The sequence below is a fragment of the Lathyrus oleraceus genome, chromosome 4 (assembly GCF_024323335.1).
Source record: "Lathyrus oleraceus cultivar Zhongwan6 chromosome 4, CAAS_Psat_ZW6_1.0, whole genome shotgun sequence".
In the NCBI taxonomy this organism is placed as follows: domain Eukaryota; kingdom Viridiplantae; phylum Streptophyta; class Magnoliopsida; order Fabales; family Fabaceae; genus Lathyrus; species Lathyrus oleraceus.
The window spans coordinates 499,704,943-499,729,467 of record NC_066582.1 but is presented as its reverse complement, the minus strand read 5'-3'; the positions used below and the strand labels follow the sequence as shown (position 1 = coordinate 499,729,467).

The window sequence follows — 24,525 nt, the reverse complement described above, 5'->3', positions numbered from 1 at the left end:
CTGATTTTGATTCCCGCAGCCTGTCCTTTAAGCCTTCTTCCCGGGTTAATGTAACTCACAGCTTTCTTGTCTTTCTTTTTCTCGAGCAAGAGAGCTTTCAGTTCCTCCTGCCCCCTGGATAAGTTCAAGATCATCTCCTGGAGTTGAGCATTCTGAGCATGGAGATCCTTGACAGTTTGTTCGAGGTCCATTTTTCTGTTTGGAGGAAAATCGTGAGAACACTGATCCCTTTAGAGTACCTGTTATGCTATGTTATGCTATGCAATGCATGAAATGTTTTCAAGGCCTTTTGGAATTTAACTTTGCATAAACTACCGAAAAGGGAGAAATGTTTATTACTAATATTTTCGATCAATGTTCATTACAAAAGGAATAATAGTAAAAATACAATGAAAGCTTAAGTCTCCCAGGGGCGACTTCTTTTCGGGCGAAGATATGCATTGAGTCTTCGTTCCTCATTAAGCTGGCTGGCGAGCTCTAATACTTTCTTCCTTTCTGCATTGAACTGAGCTTCGAAAGTATCTCTCTCCTCTCTCAACTGGGTCCAGGATCTTTTCAATTCCTCAGCATCAGTAGGCATATCTGGGTAAGAAATGATCTGGGAAGTACCTCCTTCGACCTCTGATTCAACAATCAATGGTCCGACTGCAAGATATGGCATGACAAGTTCACGAGCTCTGGCGCGTACCCATCTGAGATAAGGCTCCATAGGAATAGAATTTTTCTTGCCTAAATTGCTTCTTTTCACCATGCCCCAAGCTCGTACAAACCTTTGGCGGAGACCTTGAGAGTCATCGTCATAGTCAAACACTATACCTTGAACAATCATTTCATGCGGACCATCCCTTCGAGCATACCCAAACTGACGTAGGGCTAAGGCAGGATTATAAGTAATACCTCCTCTTATCCCCATGAGGGGTACATTAGGGAATTCTCCATAACGGTCGATGATGATAACATTTTCTCTGAGGTTAGAACACCAACGGATGTCTAAATGGGAGAGTGCCATTATCCTTTGGGACCATTTCAGATTTTGATCATTCTTCAAGATTGATTGAGGAAGGTGCGAAATAAACCACCTAGACAACACAGGTACGCAGCACATGAGAGTCCCTTGCTTCTTCATAGTACGAGTGTGAAGGGAATGCAAGACATCTCCAAGCAAGGTAGGCACAGGGTTATGAGTGAGAAATATCTTAATAGCATTCATATCTACGAATTGGTCTGGATTAGGGAATAACACCAAACCATAGATTAGCAATGCTAGAACATCTTCAAAAGCATGGACATTCATAACTTTTAGGAATTCTCGGGCCTTACTTATCAGAAATTTGGCAAGTAAACCTTTAATTCCACTTCTTGTTACCCAATTAGTTTCAATGTCGGACTTTGTCATGTGTAAAGTTGCGGCAACTTCTTCGGCCTTTGGCATCTTTTCTAAACCGCTGAAGGGTACTTGATCGAGGATAGGTATCCCGAGCAGCTGGGAGAATTCTTCTAATGTGGGTACCAGCTGATAATCTGGGAAAGTGAAGCAATGATGCTTAGGATCGAAGAACTGGAATAGGACTCTCATCATATCTTCTTTGAAACCAGTGGTAACCAAATTGAGGAGATGACCATGTTTCTTGTTGAACTGAGCATGATCGGGGAGTTCTGACACTAAATCCTTGAGTTGAGGAGAGATTGCTACAAGATTGATCCGGATAGTCTTCCTGGAAGCCATAACCTGTTCAACAGAGCAAAGCTAAATTCCTAAGTCCTTGAAACGGTTAGTATGATGATGTTATGATGTTATGATGTTATGATGTTATGATGTTATGATGTTATAATGTTATGCAAGCACAGACATGTCACACAATAATTATTCCTAGGTTTTAAGGCTTGCATGAGTTCCATAGGTAAGTACCCTCCCCACTGAAGTTTGGTTGGTTCAACCTGTCCTAGAATAGTAACCGGGTTCTAGAAGGATCTCAAATCATCGACCTTTCTTTAGGTCCACTTCAGTGCAACACCAAGTGGTTGACCGAAGCTTTCCTAAAGTCCAATCTCAAAGAGTGTAGTATCGAGTATCAACCAACCTCAGTCGGAACCGAAGTCAGTTATCTCACTACTTTCTAATGGCTAGGATGAGTCAATTAGGGTTCTAAAGGTCTGGTTAATGCTTTGATGACACCACGCGGAAGCCAAATTTTTCCTCAAGTAACATGAGGAACATCAGGACAACCAAAGTGTCGCATTAACCGTAGCTATCATTTTAACCATTCCAGTATACGCCGGATAGTCGCGATGATTTATTGCTACTTACCTAAGGTACACTAGATCCGGGTGTAGGATCTTTCACTCAAAGCCCCCCTTAAAAGAAGGAAAACATAAATGATATTATTTTTTTTTTAAGATGGACCTCTCTTTTTAGTCCCCAGCAGAGTCGCCAGTTCTGTCATACGGTGAACTGGACTTTTTTGGATTTGTAATCGCAATGTCGCGGTTAGCAAGAGTCGCCACCGACTTTTCTTTTATCCCTTAAGGAAAGGTGGAAAAGAACAGGAAAGACCTTAATTTTAAATTCTTAGGTTCGGGAGGTACTTTATACAAAGGGAAGGTATTAGCACCCTTTGTATCCATGGTTATCCATGGGCTCTTAATTGCTCATCATTTATGTTTTCTAGGTTTGAAAAAGTGGTTGAGAAATGTATGAAAATGTTTTGAAAATGAGAATTTAACTTTGTAATGATTCTTGCATGAATGTATACAAAGTGGTTATCCCGTATAGTTTTTTTTTAAAAGTAGTTTAGAAAAATATAACTCGGCAATGATCCTAGTACGGATGTATGCTAAGTGGTGATTTTCCAAAAGATGTTTGAAAGGTGTGGGGTGTGAAAAGCATTTTTCTATTATGAATGAGCAATTAAGGTTATACCTGTCCGAGGTCTTTCTGGGCATTTCTCATCCTTATGAGGGTAAAACTGTCCTTACTATTGAGAAGTAAGTAGTTTTATCCTGGGGATGTAGAAGGGTCATCGTAGGGTCATCGATAGGTCATTGAAGACAACAGTTGTGAGGATACCTTAGCATTCGAAGGGACTATCATCATTTAACCGTAGGCTACACCGAAGGGTCATCGAGGGACAAAATCGTGTTTTCGAAGGCAACGTCCGAGGGACTATGATGATTTTACCGAAGGGTCTTTGCTAAGGATATATATCCCCACATTCGCGGGACATGACCGTATTACATAATCGTGGGGTAATAAAGAGAGGTCCGATGTCATTTATTTAAGGTCCATGTTTTAAGTTCATTAGGTAATTATGGTGAATTTCCACATTAAAACCAATTAAAACCAACACATTAAAATCAATCAATACATTAAAAATCGACACATTAAAATTAATTAGTAATCAATATGAATCTTCACATTAAAGTGAAGTAATTTGGAATCCATCTCCACGAAAGTCTCTCACACGTAAGGGTACCTAGCCGGCCACTTCATTGGGGATATGGAAGCTTTTACATCATTCAACGCACGGGTTAGAGCATAAGGATAAAATATGATTTGATTAATACCATAAAATGCCATAAAATGCACATAACAGTTACGAGTTCAGGCCAAATGATGCAACAATAATGAAATACACATAAAATGGAACAGCAAAGGGACAAAGCAGCCACTGTCCCGTTCGCTTCTGCCTCGCCTAGCGAAGGCTCAGCGAAGGCTCGCTGCAGGCTCGCCTAGCGATGAGCTAGCGAGCGACCACGGGTTTGGAATTTCAGAACAGTATGACTCCAGCATGTTGCATATCTTATCACATTCAATTACAGAAATAACATGGTCCAATATTCATGATGTTCAGGCACATTCGAGCTCGCATGCAAAGTATGATCCCATATCCAAAAATTCAATATATCATGATGTATTATGCATTTAGAGATTATGAAATGGAAACATAAAACGGTAGTGATACACAAACCTGTTTGCAATCTGGTGATAATGCTGAATTGACGGATCCCGGTTGGTATCGGATTGATTTGGGCGGCGGTAACTCCGGTGCGGATACGTGGCCGTCAAGGTTCCCGTGCTAGGGTTTCCGTCCGTATTCCTCTGCTTTTTCGTGTTGCTTCTCCGTTTTCGTGTCCGTTTTCGTTACTGAAGAGCTGATACTTATAGTAGTAGTGGTGGTGACCTAATGGGCTTAAAACGAGGTCCAAAACTTCAGATTTTCGCAAGCTTCGCTAGGCGAAGGAATTGCTCGCCTAGCGAGCAAGCTAGTTCTGGGCTTTTTTCTGGATCTGATGCTTCGCTGGGCGAGTGGCATGATGAAATGTTCGCTAGGCGAAGGGACTGCTCGCCTAGCGAGCAAGCTATTTTGGGCCGCCTGTGGATTGGGCCTGTTGTGAGTGGACTTTTGTCCATTTGATATCAGTGCCTTGCAGAACAAGTCAGAGGGTCTTGGAAAATGCTTGGTAATGCCAACGGGCAAATTTTGGGGTATGACGGTCAATAACCTCCTTTTTCAAGTTTTCCTCCTCTACTTCCCATGGTTGTAGGTCGTCTAAACTATCAAGTTCCTTTAAGCATTCCTCAAGAGCTAGCTCTTCTTCAACAGTGAAAACCTCCAATGAGTCATCAAGAGCTAACTCCATAGGAGATATCTCATGAATATGCTTTGAAACCTCCATAATAGCGTCTTCGATCACATCGATGCGGAAGCTATCATTTCTATCTTTTGAATGCTTCATTGCCTCGAATAGATCGAATGTCACTTCCTCATTTTGAACTCTCACCTTCGTTAAACCGTCATCAACATCTATCATCATTCGCGCGGTCTTCATGAACGGTCGGCCCAAGATGAGCGGAGCATCATCATCTTCCTCCATATCAATAACAATAAAATCAACCGGGAAAAAGAATTTGTCGACCTTCACCAAAACATCTTGGGCTACGCCATGAGGATGGGTCGTCGACTTATCCGCCAATTGCAACGTCATTCGGATGGACTTAGTCTCAATGTTGCCAAGTCTCTTGATAATTGACAAAGGTATAAGATTAATACTTGACCCCAAGTCAATAAGTCCCTTCCCGACATACACGTCACCAATTTTAACCGGCAATGTAACTCTTCCCGGATCAACCTCTTTCTTAGGAAGCGTCCTTTGAATAATGGCACTACAGCTCGCATCAAGGACGATGGTCTCCGGTTCGGTATACCTCCGCTTTTTGGTCAGTATGTCCTTCATGAATTTGGCATACTTGGGCATTTGTTCCAAGGCTTCGGCAAACGGAATGTTGATTTGCAACTGTTTAAAAATATCCATGAACCGGGCGTAATGCCGTTCATTCTCCCTTTTGGAAGGAGCATGAGGATAAGGAAGGTTTTGGATAGGAGTAGCGCTCACTACCTCCTTTCCCTTTGCAATTCTAGCACTCTTCCATCTAGGCTTTTTCACTACCTCCCTTATTACCTCATCACTTGTATTTTTCCCCATCTCCACACCTTTTTCTTTTTCAACTTCACCATTATTTTTATTCTTTTCAACTTCTTCTCCCTCACTCCACTCTCCTACTTCACCATCAACATTTTCCTCCAATATTTCCTCCTCAATTTCTTTCTCTTTCTCTCTTTGTTCACTCTCAACTCCTTTTTTATTCTCACTACCCAACTCCCTCCCACTTCTCGTCATGATCGCCTTACAATGTGCATTAGGATTTGTTTGCGTGTTTGCCGAAAAGGAAGGACCGGTTTGTTGTTCCGCGAGTTGCTTGGCAAGTTGCCCAACTTGAGTCTCGAGATTCTTTATAGCCGCGTCATTGCTCTTTTGATTGGCCATTGACATTTGCATGAATTGCGTCAATGTCTCTTCCAATTTAGAATTGACGACCGGCGGTTGTTGATATTGATACGGATTTTGGGGAGGGTTTTGACGGCTAGAAGAACCACCTCCATAACCTTGGTTATGGTAATAGTTACTCCTAGGTTGGAACCCTTGGTTCCCTTGGAATTGTTGTTGTTGATTTTGAGGGTGCGGTTGATAAGGTTGTTGTTGTTGTTGTTGTCTCGGTTGATAGTCCCTTTGATTGGCCATGTAGTTTACTTCGTCAAAACCGGGAGGTGGACAAAATCCGGTGTCATGTTCACCTTTACAAAGTTCACAACAAGCTATTTGTTTAGCTTTTGACGGTTCTCTTAACTCTTTGATTTGTTGCGTTAAGAGTTCCACTTGTTGTGAGATGAGCTTGTTTTGGGCAAGGATGGCATCGTTCGTCCCTAGCTCAAGCACTCCCGCCTTCTTCAAAGAATTTCCTCGACTTTGACTCTGAAGATCATTCAAAGCCATTCGATTTATAATGTTCGTGGCTTCTTCGGCACTTTTTGACAATAAAGAGCCACCCGAGGTAGCATCCAACAACGTTTTGCAGTTTGGTTGAAGTCCATTTCTGAAGATATGGATTTGAGTCATTTCATCAAATCCATGCCCTTTACATTTCCGAAGCATGGACTTGAATCTTTCCCACGCTTCATTCAAAGATTCACTGGTTCCTTGTGAAAACACCGAGATGGCCGTCTTGGATTCCATGAATCGGTTATGGGAGAAGAATCTTTCTATGAATTTCTCTTCTAACACGTTCCAGTCTGACATTACGGCTGGTGTTTGATCTAGGTACCAATCCTTTGCTTTACCGAGCAAAGCGTGGGGAAATAATCGTCTGAACAACGGAAGCTCCTGAGCCTGATCCACTCCGGCAGCCAATGCTATCTCATAAAATTTTGTAAGAAAAGCAAATGGGTCTTCATGGTCCATTCCGGTGAATGGACTTCCATATAATAGATTTAGAGTTCCCGTTTTCATCTCAGCTTGCCTTCCGGTGTGGTTGGCAAACTGAGCGGTGTTCCTTGGACTATTGATGCATGGAGTAGAAATAGGTGGTGGTGGTTGTGGCTCCATGTTTGGTATGAATGGTGGTGGATTTGTGGTTGAAGAACTTTCTCCTTGCTCTTGGCGTTGTCTAGCCTGTTGCCTCCTACGTCTCGTTTTGCTATTGAGCCTCCTTGCGGTTCTCTCGATCTCAGGATCAAAAAGAAGTTCGTCCACAGGGATTTGCCCTCGCATAAAACGTAAGCTGCACACTAAACCAAACAAATTACAAGCACAAGTCAAAAATTCACAAGCTAAAACTTAAACAACCATTGCGATGCTCGCAATATCAATTTACAATCCCCGGCAACGGCGCCATTTTGTTAGTTGTCAATTTACGTGTCGGGTTTTTGTTATCGTATCCACAGGGATTGTAAGATATCACCGCCGTTCGATGGTTGTAGTAATTCTAGCTCAAGTAACAATAGGGTTTTGATTGATTGTCACGTTATCTTGCATACAAAGGTATTAAATTGCGGTAAAAGTTATGGTTTGATTAAATGAGAAATATTGCCAAAGTTAGGGTTCAATGATTACTTTGCAGGTATTTGTTCGGTCAACAATCTTATAAACTCCTTTAGATGATAAATCATTTCACAAAGTCCTCCCAATATGTTTCTCTCGAACACACATTGTGAGTTTTCCCATTTTGATCCATTGTTTCTCTCGAACACAATCTATCAAAATGACAACTTTTTGGTTCAACCTTATGGTGAACAAAATCATTCATTACTATCTCTAGCTAACAAACAAGATTGGATGAAAACCTAGGTCAAGAGTTGGTAAACATCTCTCGATCATAAACCAACACAAAGAGTTTTAAATAGAAACAAAGTTTTCATCATATATTCACCATTAAAGAGTTTACACATGAAGATCCTTACATTTACACCCAAAGCTAGTAATCACCTACATCTAACCTTGACAAATGGATGACTTAGCTACTCATTTTCATGGTAGCTTGGTCGGCAAGTTTCGGAAGAGGGTTGATCAACATCCAAGTCGGATAATCGAGATTGGATGGGAATCCACCTTCTTTTTGTAGAAGATGGTTACAAGATGAAGAGAAATGAAATCTAGGTCAAAAATATCTCTAGAGCAAAAGCTGGAAAAATAAAGTAAAACTAAGGTATGGTGCTCAAAAGTGGCACTTGCTACTTATAGAGTAGTACTGGGCTGTCATGCTCGCTAGGCGAGCAGAAAGGCTCGCCTAGCGAGGGTCTAATTGTGGCACCAAAGGCACCTGCGCCCAGAGAAAACAGGGTCTGTTGAACTGTCATGTTCGCCTAGCGAACATACCTTCGCCTAGCGAAGGACACGCTCCAACCTTCGCCCCAGCGAGGTTGAGAGGTTTTGCTACTGGAATGCTCGCTGGGGACTCGCTAGAGCTTCGCCTAGCGAGTGAGTGAGTGCTGGCTGCGCTTTTCACCAAAACTGAACGAACTCGCTACCACCTTCGCTAGGAGCTCGCCTAGCGAATTTATTGACATTTTACTGGAGCTTTTCGCTAGCAGCTCGCCTAGCGAGCAGGTTGATGAATGCTTGTATTCATTGGTTCCTTTGCCAATTTTCTTGTGTCTTTATTTTCAATTAGTTCATGCCTTTTTCCTGCACAATAACACACAAATCAAAGGCACCAAGCTTGTTTATCAATGTAATGCATTTCATGTAAAACAAATGTGGTTTTGACAATTTTAGCAAGGAAATAGAGTGAAAGATACCCTTAATTGATGGATTCCCCGGCAACGGCGCCATTTTGTTAGTTGTAAATTTACGTGTCGGGTTTTTGTTATCGTATCCACAGGGATTGTAAGATATCACCGCCGTTCGATGGTTGTAGTAATTCTAGCTCAAGTAACAATAGGGTTTTGATTGATTGTCACGTTATCTTGCATACAAAGGTATTAAATTGCGGTAAAAGTTATGGTTTGATTAAATGAGAAATATTGCCAAAGTTAGGGTTCAATGATTACTTTGCAGGTATTTGTTCGGTCAACAATCTTATAAACTCCTTTAGATGATAAATCATTTCACAAAGTCCTCCCAATATGTTTCTCTCGAACACACATTGTGAGTTTTCCCATTTTGATCCATTGTTTCTCTCGAACACAATCTATCAAAATGACAACTTTTTGGTTCAACCTTATGGTGAACAAAATCATTCATTACTATCTCTAGCTAACAAACAAGATTGGATGAAAACCTAGGTCAAGAGTTGGTAAACATCTCTCGATCATAAACCAACACAAAGAGTTTTAAATAGAAACAAAGTTTTCATCATATATTCACCATTAAAGAGTTTACACATGAAGATCCTTACATTTACACCCAAAGCTAGTAATCACCTACATCTAACCTTGACAAATGGATGACTTAGCTACTCATTTTCATGGTAGCTTGGTCGGCAAGTTTCGGAAGAGGGTTGATCAACATCCAAGTCGGATAATCGAGATTGGATGGGAATCCACCTTCTTTTTGTAGAAGATGGTTACAAGATGAAGAGAAATGAAATCTAGGTCAAAAATATCTCTAGAGCAAAAGCTGGAAAAATAAAGTAAAACTAAGGTATGGTGCTCAAAAGTGGCACTTGCTACTTATAGAGTAGTACTCGGCTGTCATGCTCGCTAGGCGAGCAGAAAGGCTCGCCTAGCGAGGGTCTAATTGTGGCACCAAAGGCACCTGCGCCCAGAGAAAACAGGGTCTGTTGAACTGTCATGTTCGCCTAGCGAACATACCTTCGCCTAGCGAAGGACACGCTCCAACCTTCGCCCCAGCGAGGTTGAGAGGTTTTGCTACTGGAATGCTCGCTGGGGACTCGCTAGAGCTTCGCCTAGCGAGTGAGTGCCACCTGCGCTTTTCACCAAAACAGAACGAACTCGCTACCACCTTCGCTAGGAGCTCGCCTAGCGAAGGTGGTAGCGAGTTCGTGCCATTTTGTTAGTTATAAATTTACGTGTCGGGTTTTTGTTATCGTATCCACAGAGATTGTAAGATATCACCGCCGTTCGATGGTTGTATTAATTCTAGCTCAAGTAACAATAGGGTTTTGATTGGTTGTCACGTTATCTTGCATACAAAGGTATTAAATTGCGGTAAAAGTTATGGTTTGATTAAATGAGAAATATTGTCAAAGTTAGGGTTCAATGATTACTTTGCATGTATTTGTTCGGTCAACAATCTTATAAACTCCTTTAGATGATAAATCATTTCACAAAGTCCTCCCAATATGTTTCTCTCGAACACACATTGTGAGTTTTCCCATTTTGATCCATTGTTTCTCTCGAACACAATCTATCAAAATGACAACTTTTTGGTTCAACCTTATGGTGAACAAAATCATTCATTACTATCTCTAGCTAACAAACAAGTTTGGATGAAAACCTAGGTCAAGAGTTGGTAAACATCTCTCGATCATAAACCAACACAAAGAGTTTTAAATAGAAACAAAGTTTTCATCATATATTCACCATTAAAGAGTTTACATATGAAGATCCTTACATTTACACCCAAAGCTAGTAATCACCTACATCTAACCTTGACAAATGGATGACTTAGCTACTCATTTTCATGGTAGCTTGGTCGGCAAGTTTCGGAAGAAGGTTGATCAACATCCAAGTCGGATAATCGAGATTGGATGGGAATCCACCTTCTTTTTGTAGAAGATGGTTACAAGATGAAGAGAAATGAAATCTAGGTCAAAAATATCTCTAGAGCAAAAGCTGGAAAAATAAAGTAAAACTAAGGTACGGTGCTCAAAAGTGGCACTTGCTACTTATAGAGTAGTACTGGGCTGTCATGCTCGCTAGGCGAGCAGAAAGGCTCGCCTAGCGAGGGTCTAATTATGGCACCAAAGGCACCAGCGCCCAGAGAAAACAGGGTCTGTTGAACTGTCATGTTCGCATAGCGAACAAACCTTCGCCTAGCGAAGGACACGCTCCAACCTTCGCCCCAGCGAGGTTGAGAGGTTTTGCTACTGGAATGCTCGCTGGGGACTCGCTAGAGCTTCGCCTAGCGAGTGAGTGCTGGCTGCGCTTTTCACCAAAACAGAACGAACTCGCTACCACCTTCGCTAGGAGCTCGCCTAGCGAATTTATTGACATTTTACTGGAGCTTTTCGCTAGCAGCTCGCCTAGCGAGCAGGTTGATGAATGCTTGTATTCATTGGTTCCTTTGCCAATTTTCTTGTGTCTTCATTTTCAATTAGTTCATGCCTTTTTCCTGCACAATAACACACAAATCAAAGGCACCAAGCTTGTTTATCAATGTAATGCATTTCATGTAAAACAATTGTGGTTTTGACAATTTTAGCAAGGAAATAGAGTGAAAGATACCCTTAATTGATGGCTCAAATAAGCACTTTTGGGTATCTAACAACTCTCCCCAACTAGATTCTTGCTTGTCCTCAAGCAAAGTATGCCTCTTGAAGGACAAGAGAATTTGCTTTAAGAAAATGGTTTCTCCGAAGTTGGATAAACGGCTCAAACACAAGCGAAATCAGCATATACAAGTTTCCAACGATTCGAATAAAATAATACACAAGAGCTTTGCTACTGGAATGCTCGCTGGGGACTCGCTAGAGCTTCGCCTAGCGAGTGAGTGCTGGCTGCGCTTTTCACCAAAACAGAACGAACTCGCTACCACCTTCGCTAGGAGCTCGCCTAGCGAATTTATTGACATTTTACTGGAGCTTTTCGCTAGCAGCTCGCCTAGCGAGCAGGTTGATGAATGCTTGTATTCATTGGTTCCTTTGCCAATTTTCTTGTGTCTTTATTTTCAATTAGTTCATGCCTTTTTCCTGCACAATAACACACAAATCAAAGGCACCAAGCTTGTTTATCAATGTAATGCATTTCATGTAAAACAAATGTGGTTTTGACAATTTTAGCAAGGAAATAGAGTGAAAGATACCCTTAATTGATGGCTCAAATAAGCACTTTTGGGTATCTAACAGGATGTAAGTTGAATGGTCACTAGGTTATAATTTGAAATTGGCTTGAATTTACTTTGGATTTTTGCCACTTTTTCCATGCCTTCTTGATAAATCAAACCATGAACTTAAGTTCTTTTGAGGAGTGGTCATGTGTTGAAAATAAGCACTTTTGAATGAATCCAAGCAAGCCTCTGAATTAAGTGACGATCATTCCAATCTCCCGACTAACCATGAAAAAATATGATTCACACCATAAGCAATATGAGAAATAAACCCGAATAATTACCAAATAATATCCACCTCAAAAATCCACTAAAACCAATTAAATCCATTATCACCGAACCTTTGACCTAAATTTGTTACCATATGTAATTGTCGATGAATGCATGGTCAAATAGAAAAAAAGTATGCAAATGAATAAAACCATAAGCCATGCGAATTGAATAAAAAAAGTAGGGAAAATTTTAGGGTATGACACCTAGGTCCAAGACATAGGCTAATGGTCATTAGTTCCTATGTGTCCAAAATCAGATTAACAGAGTATCTGAAATAAAAAGCATTAAGGTTACGCAACAACTGAATAAAATTATAATTCAAAGGATTCATACAAAGTCAAACCAACATATAATTCCAACAAGATTGAATAAGGTTCATCATCACACAACCTAACCTAGAAAGCTTAACTACTCATATTTAAAATTACAATACCAATTGAATAATAAAAAAGAATAACATATGAATTTCCTTGAAGGATTGACCTCTAATGACTTCAAATGCTCTAAAAATCACCATTTGATGCTGTAAAATCGTGCTCCTAGTGTCAAATTTCGTAACCCTTGTAAGAATATAAAATTTTCCCTTTTAAAGGTGTCAGAATAGACCAGAACACATCAGAAAAAAACACAGAAAAGTGAACGTCGCGCGCGTGATACTCTGCGTCGCACGCGCGATGAAACTTTTAATTCCCTATCGCGTGTGCGATGATGGATATGATTATTTTCGAAGCTTCACTTTTTTTTGCTCTTTTTTCACTCAAAATTTCACTAAGTCCACAATTTTCACACTTAGCTATTTTCCCTTCATCATTTGGTCATTCCTTCTTATATTTGCTCGACTTTCACTTGTTTTGCTCTAATTCTTCGACTAAATACATACAATGACAAAATGTCATCAGTGGCACCAACATTCTTTAGGTCGAAGGGCATGACATTATACTAGTGGTTGTCATGATTTGACATGAAGGTTGTCTTGGGCATGTCCAGGGGATCCATTCGAATATGGCTGTACCCTGAATATGCATCCATGAAGCTCAACATGTGATAGGCCGATGATCCATCAATGAAGCGATCAGTATCTAGTAGTGGGTACAGATCTTTAGGGTAATCGTCGTTCAGATCAGTGACATATACCCACATGCGCCACATGTTATTAGTTTTCCCTACTAGAACCACGTTAGCTAGCTAGGTGTGATACTTTATTTCTATGATGAACCTAATGTCAGATAGTTTTTCCACTTCTTCATCGACGACGAGCCTCTTTTCCTCGCCAACTTTTTCGTTTTCTCTACGCCACTAGTTTGGCGGAATGGTGGATGACGAGGCGATGACTCACATTTTGATGTCTATTCTTGGCATGTTGGAGGGAGCCTAGGCAAACAAGTCGACTTTCTTAATGAGTTGGTCGACTAGTTCCCTTCCCTCCTCTGCAAACAAAAATGTAGCTATCTCCGTCACCTAATGGGTGTGCGTACCTATTTGGACCTCCTTCAAGTCCTCTATGGGAGTGATAATTTATACCTTAGTTCCCAATCTGGGATCCCACTACTCGAAGTTAGTATTTGGAACTTCGGAAGAGGGAACATCAATAAATGCGAGCTCTTCTCCGGCTGTCTCCAGACTACTCAGGCAACACTCGCATTGATAGCCGACCGCTCGAGGATGATGTTATATGGTGATACAACATCCATAATGAGGTAGTTGATGTCAATTACCATGGCGTTAACTCCCTACCCGCACATGGTTTCTAGGGTTATGTGGCTTATTATTTGTACTTGTTCACCTAACAACCATATCAAAGAACCATTGCACATTTTTATGTTGTTCAGGGTTAAGTTTCCGTTTCTGGAAGGCATCCTAAAATAGGACGTCAGTGGAGCTGGCGTGATCTACCAGGTCACGCTTGATGTCCCAGTTCCCTTGTTGCATAATAATGGCCTGATGATCATCATTATAAGGGTTAAGTCCGAGGGCATCCTCCTTAGAGAAGATAATATTAACCCATGTTTTCCCTTGAGAGCCTCTAGGGAAGCCAAGGGATATTATGTCTCCCGCAAACACGTTCCTTGCGTACTTCCTCTGGGAAGATCTAGAGTTACCTCTACCGACAAAGCCTCCGACAATGGTATTTACGTTGTAGGTTGTGATATTATCGACAATCTTCGATGGAAGATGAAGAAGATTAGAAGTGTGATCCATGTTAGTTTTACCGGGGCCCCGTGGTGCGCGCCACTGTACTGGTAAAAAAGTATAGATTTGCGCGTTCCTCCTACAAGGACAGGGAGGCTCAGAGGCCTTAGTAGGTTTATACCACATTTTGGTGGAGAGTTTTTCCACGGTGGTGAGAAACCATGTATGGTAGTGATTTAGGAGATCTGCTCACGTGAGGTGAGAGACCTTGCTGATGATCGGTGATGCTTAGTGGCAAACATACACTCATCGATGGTCGTGTGTTAATACGACAATGAGCGTTGTGCTCTTTATGGTGTTAAAAGTGTGTATTACTTGGGGTCTCTTGCTCCTATTATGGGCGGTGTATTTATAGATACTCTTGGGCCTATGGTTTCCTCGAAAAAGGTCATTCTCCACTTAGTTAATAATGGTCAGTTGAATCTCTATTTCCAAGGGAGTCGTGGGTCAATTATGACTTTCTCTCTATCCCATAAACGTCTTATCCCACGTTTCTCACGTATGGGCGATGGAAGACTATAGAGCGAGACGATACCTCCCTTAGGGCGACCTTTCATCGTTGCCTCTTCTAGGACGGTCTAAGGACATTGCCCTTGGTGAGGTCTTTTGCAAATATAACCCTACACTTATCTTTCACTATATTCAGGCGATGATGCAACAACTATTACTCTTTTAACACTGTACTTGAACCATGCAACATGTTGCTTATAATCAACAACCTAACATTTGTTGATCCATATCATAGAGATTTGACAATATTTTACGTTGGTTGTTTGTCTAACACTACCTTTTTCTTTTATCCTGCCTAACATAACAAACTATTAATTTTATAATTTGTAAAATAGAAATTTAATCTTTAAAATTAAATTAAAAAATGTCAATATTAAATATTTCCAATAAAATATATCTTTTACTAAATAAATATGCAAAAACACATGCATATTGTTTTTCTATTAAGAAAAAGAAAAATACCCACAAACACAAAAATAGTGTTAAATTAGTATTATTTAATTTAAGAAATCAAATTTGAGAGAAGAAATTGCTTGACCTTGAAATTTCAATGACTAAAATGAAAATTAAACTAGTAACAATTTGTTAAATGTAATTCATTTAATTAATTGCATTTTATTATTATTATCATTGTCGCAAAACTAAAAGGGCATAAACGTCTTTAAAGGGATATATTAAGAAGCGTGTTTGGGTTACCCTTATGAACAACGAGGCTCCGCAATATATAGAGAAAACAGCGATTTTTATTTTCTGTTTTGATATCGCGAAAGAGATACTAATTTTCTTTTTGGTTGCATTGTTAATTCCGAGTTGTGACTCACTAAAACTCGAGAGTTCGACTCAAATTAGTTCAAATTTTGCATGCAATGAATAAACAACGGTAACGCCATTAGAGGTAGAAGAAGAAGCTATGGAGCAAGCATTGATTGGTGCACTGAACTATGTATCTCGAAATCTTCCTCTTCCTCCTCAACTCTTCAACACCGTTTCTTCTATCTGTTATGGATCTGAACCTAAACCCCTACCTTGCGATTCCTCCGTATGCACCACTCCTGAATTCTCTGATTTCTTTCTGTATTATTCACGATTTTCTCGCGCATTTTTGATTATTTTGTTTGTTCTTCAGGATGACGTGAGCAATTCTACACAAGACGAAGATTTATTGACTGAGCTTCAAGACGCACTGTCCAAACAACGCCCTAATTGTGATTCTAGTTCCAAATTAAACAAAGCAATCAAAATTCGTTCGTTAACTCGGATTCAGCACCGCTTAACTCAGCTTGAAGGTTAACACTTTTACTATAATAAACTACCTTGTGTTTTCAATTTGCACACCTTGTTGTATTCATCAACTTGCATTATAGATATTAGTATACATTATCGTTATAATTGTAATTTGTATCTCTGGTTTTCTTATACTCTAATGAGCTTATGAAACCTAAGTTTTCACCCTCAAGATTATTTTGTCATTATTTTTAATTAATTGGGAAGGATTCTTTCTTAGTAGTGTTGTTGATTACTGTTTTTGAATAGGTTTGCCTTCCAGATTGGGAGACGACCTACAGACAAGGTGCTTGCTTGAGCTTTATGGACTAAAGGTGAAATTGATTCTCAAATCTTTCTTCAATGTTTAGTATTTTGTGAGTGTTGTTTATATTTGCTAAGTGTATTTGTTTGTTTTGCTAGTGAGTGGGTGAATTGATAACACACATTGACTATGAAGCTACAATTTATAGCTTGTGTTTTCTCCTTGAAATTCTATGACAATGTGGTGAACAAACGGTCACAGATGAAATGCTATGACATTGTGCACTAAATTGGTTATAACTTTATTTTTATTTTTATAGTAAGGCATTCAATTTTCCCATGCTTGTCGTATGCAAATAAATATCATTTCATTGATAGGTTTTGGTTTATTGTGAAGAACGGTTTCCGCTGATGAAACTAATAATTTCTATATCCGTGTCTGCCTGCTTGCGGGTCAAATTAAACCGAGGAATGACAAGAAACATGTCCTTGCTGGCAATGACTTTTGTTTTGACAGCTGGCGGAGTTGCAGGGGAAGGTTAGGATGGAAGTGAGCTCTGAATATTGGCTTAATGTTAAATGTGCATATCCCGACAAACAATTATTTGACTGGGGCATGATGCGGTTGCGGCGTCCTCCTTATGGTGTTGGAGATCCATTTTCCATTGATGCTGCTGATGATCAAATAAGGAAGAAGCGGGACACAGAGGTGATTTTTTATTTCACTGATCAATGCCCCTCTTCCCCATTTAGTTTAAATCAGTTTTCCTGTTATGGATATTATCGGTTATGGTTTGCATATATTGATGACGAGGCTCTGCTTCATTGATACTAGGAGTTAATGATGCCAAAATGAAATTTGTTCATAATTTTTTATCTCATATATAACTTCAATCGCAGAGACTATCTAGATTAGAAGAGCAAGCAAAAAGTCACACAGAGACCAGAACAAGAAGATTTTTTGCAGAAATACTGAATGCTGTCCGTGAGTTCCAGTTACAAATCCAAAGTTCATTGAAGAGAAGAAAACAGAGGAATGATGCTGTTCAGGTCCTCTATTTCTTTGATATCTTTCATTTGTTAGAAAACATGTATGTTTATATGGGAAACTAAAATGTACAGTTGCTGTACAACTTTTTTGGTGTATTACAAAGTAATTTTGCAAACTACTCTTACGATAATTAGATATATCTGAAGGAGTTTGTTCAGAGTGTGCATGTGCATTCCATGTATAGGATATACAAGAACAAGAACTTCATTTATTTTCAAAATATGTTGCTATGTTAAAAATGTTTGAATTTGTTACTGTCTTTCTTTAGTAAACGTGAAAAGATTTTATGTTATTTTAAATGTCAATTTTACCTATTTTTTTGAGTCGAAAGATAATTTAAGTAACGTTGGCTGGCTTGATATGGAGTACGAATTTGCATAAATAATATTGTAGGCATGGCATGGAAGGCAAAGACAACGTGCAACTCGGGCAGAGAAATTGAGATTCCAAGCTTTAAAGGCTGATGATCAGGAAGCTTACATGAGAATGGTGAAAGAGAGTAAGAATGAAAGATTAACTTTGCTTCTTGAAGAAACAAATAAACTGCTTGTAAATTTGGGAGCAGCGGTTCAACGTCAAAGAGACTCCAAACAATCAAATGGTATTGAACCATTGGAAAATTCAGAGGCTTGTTTACCACAATCAGATGCTTTGAAGAATGAAATTTCCAAGGAATCACCTCTTGATGAAGATGTGGATTTAATGGATTCTGATCATAATGATGACACTAGTGATTTACTTGAAGGCCAGAGGCAATACAATTCTGCCATACATTCCATTCAAGAAAAGGTAGGATTATGTGAATAACTTTATTATAATTCTTTCATACACTGGAAATGCTTGAAAATTGTGCTGCACTGGAATTCTAATTAGAACAGCGGTTAGGGTAGCTTGTTGTAATTCTAACTAACTTGTAGTACACTGTAATTGTTTACAGGTAACTGAGCAACCATCTACTCTTCAAGGTGGAGAATTAAGACCATACCAGATAGAAGGGCTCCAGTGGATGCTTTCTTTGTTTAATAACAACTTAAATGGAATTTTGGCTGATGAAATGGGGCTTGGAAAGACAATACAAACCATTTCATTGATAGCATATCTTTTAGAATACAAGGGTGTGACTGGCCCTTTTTTGATTGTGGCTCCAAAGGCTGTTCTGCCAAATTGGGTCAGCGAGTTCTCAACATGGGCTCCTAGGTATGTCCAGGTTAGATATTGACAAATTATTTCCTAACCTGTTCTCTTGGTTGGGAGAAGGTAATGGATTCTGCACATTATATTCACCTTCTAATCACTTGTTCATTTTCGCTGTGGTTCAGCATTTCAGCTGTTCTATACGATGGACGGATGGATGAGAGAAAAGCAATAAAGGAAGAACTCTCAAGGGAGGGCAAGTTTCATGTTCTGATAACACATTATGATCTTATAATGAGAGATAAAGCATTTCTGAAGAAAATCTATTGGAAATACTTGATTGTTGATGAAGGGCATCGATTGAAAAATCATGAGTGTGCTCTAGCAAGAACCCTGGACTCTAGGTATGGCCAGTATTGGTGTTATGGTGATTTTAATTATGTTTGTTAGTATTGGTGTTATGGTGATTTTAATTATGTTTGTTAGTATTGGTGTTATACTACTGTTTATGTTCACTTCCCTGAGGACCCTGACAATGTGTTTGTTTGGGTATATTTAAAGAGGAACTATAACGGAGAGTGATAAATGTCGGTGTAGGGCCACCCAAAATTTCCTTCCTTCTTTAGTAAAGAAATGAATAGAGGCAGCCCCCGTCATTTCTTTGACATTTATGTCATTCTCTCCATCTTCTTTCTGTTTTACAATCTTTTTTCTCAAAGCCTTCATTATCTCTCTTTGGACCATCTCTTTGTTTTTAGACCTTTTTTCAGACCCTCTGAGACCAAGCTCACTACCTTCCTTCACTGTCCATCCAAAATTTGTTCATCATATACTGAAGTTTGATTTAATCCCGTAATTCGTCCCTGTTAAAGAGGCATGCATGGGTTATTTCACTACAACCTCAACCCACCCTAAAACTAAACTTTGAGACCATGGCATATAGGATGGTTATTCAGCCTGTGTTTTTGGATAAGTTGGTTAGTCAAAACTTAAGTGTTGTTACCTAACTCTCTTATTAGAATTTCACTCCGAATTATTTTTTGGGTCTGCTACATCACTATTCTATTCCTTCTGATGCTGTTTACATCCAATAATATCTCTTGCTGAATTTCTGTATTTCTTATAATTTTTATTAGATTATACTAACTTTGATTAATATAAATGCATTAGAATTAGGCAATTTTGTTTTTACAAATTGTCTGATTAAAAATTTTCTTTTATGCAGCTATCACATTGAACGAAGACTTCTGTTGACCGGTACCCCAATTCAGAACAGCCTGCAGGAATTGTGGTCCCTGCTCAATTTTCTCCTCCCAAGCATTTTCAATTCAGTTCAGAATTTTGAGGACTGGTTTAATGCCCCCTTTGCAGATCGAGTTGATGTATCCTTAACAGATGAAGAACAGTTATTGATTATTCGCCGTCTGCATCAGGTGAGTTTCTCTCTTGTTTCTTATTCTCTTGCTCTTATCAATGTCTTTCTAATTGGAAGCGTTCCCTCTTTTATAGGTAATAAGGCCATTCATACTCAGAAGGAAAAAAGCTGAGGTAGAAAAGTTTCTTCCTGGGAAATCACAGGTCATACTGAAATGTGACATGTCAGCCTGGCAGAAAGTATATTATCAACAAGTGACTGACGTGGGCAGAGTTGGGTTAGACAATGGTTTGTATCTAAAATGCCTCCCAGTTATCCCTTAATACACATTTTTTTCTCTTAAACTTTAACTCAAAACATATGTTTAGTATGGCTGCTTTTTATTTGAATATTGGTCTGCTTCTGCCAAAGATTTTGTTTATTCCCATCCTACCCCATTGTTAGTTGGTCTTAGTTCTCAAAAGTAAAAAACTTGTAGTTGTATAGAAATATATCAGTTCTCCTATCTTTAGAAAGTAAATCAATCTTTTCCCATTCAGTTGGATATTAATGTTATTAACATGTTCTATGTTTGAAACAGATTTTTTTTTGGGGGGTGAAGGGGATTTTTTCCTGGTATTTTTCAACATTTTACTAGCAATAACATTGTGATAATTTGGTTGAATAAGATTCTTTTGTTCGATAAAAATGTAATTTCCTAATTTTACCTTTACTTTCATCAACAGAAAAAGTTTTCACTGCCCCCCACCCCCCAAAAAAACCCGCCTCTGTAATGTTGGCTTATACATCTCTGTATGCTTAACTGATTTCTTGAGAGCTTCAGTTACAAACTCTTTACTAAATAGAGAATAATCTGCAGGTTGTGGAAAATCAAAGAGTCTACAGAACTTGACAATGCAACTCAGGAAGTGTTGTAACCATCCCTACCTCTTTGTGGGAAACTATGATATATATAATCGAAAGGAGGAGATTGTCAGAGCATCAGGGAAATTTGAACTTCTTGACCGCTTGCTTCCAAAACTTCGTAGAGCTGGACATAGAGTCCTCCTTTTTTCACAAATGACTCGTCTCATGGATATTCTTGAAGTTTATCTTCAACTTCATGATTATAAATTTCTTAGACTTGACGGCTCAACAAAAACTGAGGAAAGAGGTTCCCTTCTAAAGAAATTCAATGCTCCTGACTCTCCATACTTTATGTTTCTCTTGAGCACTCGTGCTGGAGGACTTGGTTTGAACTTGCAAACAGCAGATACTGTTATAATCTTTGACAGTGATTGGAACCCACAAATGGATCAACAAGCCGAGGATCGAGCCCATCGCATTGGACAAAAAAAGGAAGTTAGAGTTTTTGTGTTAGTCAGTGTGGGATCAGTAGAAGAGGTGATACTAGAACGTGCTAAACAAAAGATGGGAATTGATGCCAAAGTCATCCAGGCAGGCCTTTTCAACACAACATCAACAGGTTTGTTCTCATACTTTTGCTATGCCCAGAAAATATCTATAAGTTTTCAGTTTTTGGATGGTAGAGGAAAGTGTTTCTTTGAGAAACTTTTTTGTTGGTTGAGCATTTGAGCGACGTTCGAATAATAAGGTTGTGAAGATGAATATTGAATTCCTAATTGTATTTGAATTCCTATCTGATTTTGAGCATTTAAAAAGATGTTTGTGTTCAACTTTGAACATTTTCTTCCACTATTTCAATCTTCTGTGTTTTGCTTCCTAGATCTCGCTAAAAGTAAACTGTTTAAAGATTAATATATGGTATTTTTATTTGTGCAGCTCAGGACAGGAGAGAAATGTTGGAGGAGATTATGCGTAGAGGTAGTAGCTCACTTGGAACAGACGTGCCAAGTGAGAGAGAAATTAACCGCCTTGCAGCCCGATCCGATGAGGAATTTTGGCTGTTTGAGAGAATGGACGAAGATAGAAGACAACAGGAGAATTACAGATCTCGTCTCATGACAGAGCATGAACTTCCAGATTGGGTATACTCTGCAGTAAATAAGGATGATAAGGTCAAAGCTTTTGACAGCAGTGGTATTACTGGAAAGCGAAAAAGAAAAGAAGTGGTATATGCAGATACGTTAAGCGATCTTCAATGGATGAAGGCTGTGGAAAACGGACAAGATGTATCTAGGCTTTCAGCTAAAGGAAAAAGAAGAAACCACCTCCCTGCGGACAGCCATGCACAAACGAGTGATGACACTGCAGCAGAAGAAAGGTTGTTAGAGTTAAGCAACACCGTGGAAAATGAGAGATCAAGTGAAGATACTTCCAATGCGACCCCTGCCTCTAAGAGATTAAAACATGAAGAAATAAGTTCCCATAAACATGAAAAGGTGGACGTTGGAGGAAGTGGTTTGAAGGAGCATGTATTTTCTTGGAATGTTCACAGAAAGAAAAGGTCAAGCTATCTTAGCCAGGGTTCGTCATCTGATACCAGAGGGCAGAATGCAAATGGAAGGAGATCAAGCTAAAACTTATGTCTTTGAATTAATCAATGATGCCAGAAATTTTCCCCAAACAGTTGAAGCAGGTTTTGCTTTTAATTCTGAGTTTGTCAATAGTTATTAGTAGATTGTTCTATCAACAAATGGAGATAACAAAAAGTTCCTTTTGGAAGTTGTAATTTTATAGCCATTAATGTTAAATCAATCATTTTATGCTTATTTTCCTGTGTCATTTCTATGCATACGTCTAGATGTTTAAGCCAGTGGAAGGCGGTTTTTCAATTCATCTCCTTAAAATGCGGGTTCTGGAAGTGTTCTTTCCGTTTTTTTAGACAAAGTTTGAGCATGAATTAAATGATCCAGTTAAAGTATTAGGAAAAACCAAACACAATTTAATAGACAGGGACATGATGATTACAAAAGGAATTTATTTTCTTCCTGAACACATGTTGAACTTTGTTTAGTTATCAGCTACATGATGAGTTTGATCAATCATTTATAAAGTTCAACAATAAAACAACTAAGAACTTTTTCCTCCCACACAACAATACTTTTTTTTCACTCAAACAAGAAAAGATGCCAAGCGTTTGAGAAATTGTTTGGCTCTATCAGTTTCAGGTTTGAACATCTGGAAACCATGTTCCTCATCTCCAGCTTCAAAAAGTTCAAGTTGACCTTGCCACCCACTTTTTTTTACCGATTCGTAGTACAACATATCTCTGTCTCTAAACTCATCTTTGTCAGTAATAGTAACTAGTATCTTAGAACACCCAAGTGTAGCCAAACTAGGTGCACCTGGTGCACAAGGGTTGACCATGGGGTTATCAATCCCACCCTTTGCATTAGGGTACACAAAGTTCCACACTTTCATAGCCAAGCTATTCTCATGCTCCTCTACAGGCTCTGACCCAATTGGCTTTGAGCCCCAGAAAAAAGGACAACATAGTAATGCCCCCAATATTTTAAGGTTGTTTGGTAATGTTTCAGATCCAGCACGCATAGCTAAGTTATGAGCAAGGTTAGCACCATTGACATCACCACCTATGTAAACTTTGTTGAAATCACCATAATCTAGCAACCACGGTTCTCTTTCCAAGTTACTATTGTTTGTTTCGTAATTACTTGTGTGTGAAGCAACCCATTGGAGAGAAGTCCAACCATCTTCATAAGCTGCAGGAAGAGGATGTAGTGGAAGGAGTCTGAAATCAACAGAAACAGCTATTATATTAGATTCTGAAACTAACAGGTTGAGGTAACGGTGGCACAAAAAGGAAAAAGGCGATTCGACGCAGAAAGCCCCGCCATGAAAGTAGAGTAAGATGGGAAGTTTCTGGTTTTTGTGGTGGGATTTTGGAAGGAAAATGCGAGCAGAGAGGGCGGGGTTGTTATGATTGGAGATAACAATATCTTTGGAGGAGACACCAGTTTGAGGGTCTTGAAGGGAAGGTGGAACCATTGGAGAGCTCATGAGACGCTCTATGGTGCCATCTTTGTAGACACGGATAAGGGGTAGAAGCTCTTTTTCTATCTCTTTGTTGGCATCGGAAGAAGAAGCCATTGAAATTTTGGTGGAATAAACAAAGTGAGTGAAGATTATATATAGGGGGAAGAGGGTGTGTACTAAATTAAATTGAAAAATGTTTCATATTCATTTTTTTTTTACATACTTGCGATATTTATTAATCACATGTAAAGATATAATTAATTTAATTTATGTTAAAAATTATGATTAATTTATGTAAATAAGTTAATTATAATTTTTTAAAATTAAATTAATTATATTTTAAAAATTATGATTAATTTATGTAAACAAGTTAATTATGATTTTTTAAAATTAAATTAATTATATTTACATGTGATTAATATAATATTGCACAAATAATTTATGCAGGATTTTTTACCAATATACCCCACATTTTAAATTAATTTCCCAAAATAACCCAGGTTTCAAAAAAATTCCCAATATACCCCACTTTTAGAGGGAGGCGCCAATTGGATTGGCGCCCCCTCTTAAAAATTGCAAGGAGGCGCCAATTGGATTGGCTAGGGCACCTGCCCTAGCCAATCCAATTGGCGCCTATGTGTAATTTTTAAGAGGGGGCGCCAATCCAATTGGCGCCTCCCTTAAAAAAGCCTCAAATGAAAAAACTTCCAACATGAAAGTTGTA

The 24,525-nt window shown here is 39.0% G+C and overlaps 2 protein-coding genes across 2 annotated transcripts; one reads left to right on the top strand and one right to left on the bottom strand.

The window, feature by feature from the left end:
• The first annotated feature begins 15,520 nt into the window (after positions 1 to 15,520).
• LOC127076826 (probable ATP-dependent DNA helicase CHR12) lies at positions 15,521 to 22,576 on the top strand. Its single transcript, XM_051018617.1, has 12 exons — positions 15,521 to 15,856; positions 15,944 to 16,103; positions 16,351 to 16,415; positions 16,862 to 17,053; positions 17,245 to 17,394; positions 17,789 to 18,184; positions 18,333 to 18,592; positions 18,715 to 18,933; positions 19,755 to 19,962; positions 20,039 to 20,192; positions 20,764 to 21,369; positions 21,687 to 22,576. The coding sequence occupies exons 1-12, from the start codon at positions 15,728 to 15,730 to the stop codon at positions 22,382 to 22,384; spliced, it is 3,237 nt and encodes a 1,078-aa protein (XP_050874574.1). The 5' UTR covers positions 15,521 to 15,727; the 3' UTR covers positions 22,385 to 22,576.
• Positions 22,577 to 22,726: 150 nt separating this feature from the next.
• Positions 22,727 to 23,943, bottom strand: LOC127076827 (2-hydroxyisoflavanone dehydratase). The gene has a single exon (XM_051018618.1). The coding sequence runs from the start codon at positions 23,913 to 23,915 to the stop codon at positions 22,920 to 22,922; it is 996 nt and encodes a 331-aa protein (XP_050874575.1). The 5' UTR covers positions 23,916 to 23,943; the 3' UTR covers positions 22,727 to 22,919.
• Between the last annotated feature and the right edge of the window lie 582 nt (positions 23,944 to 24,525).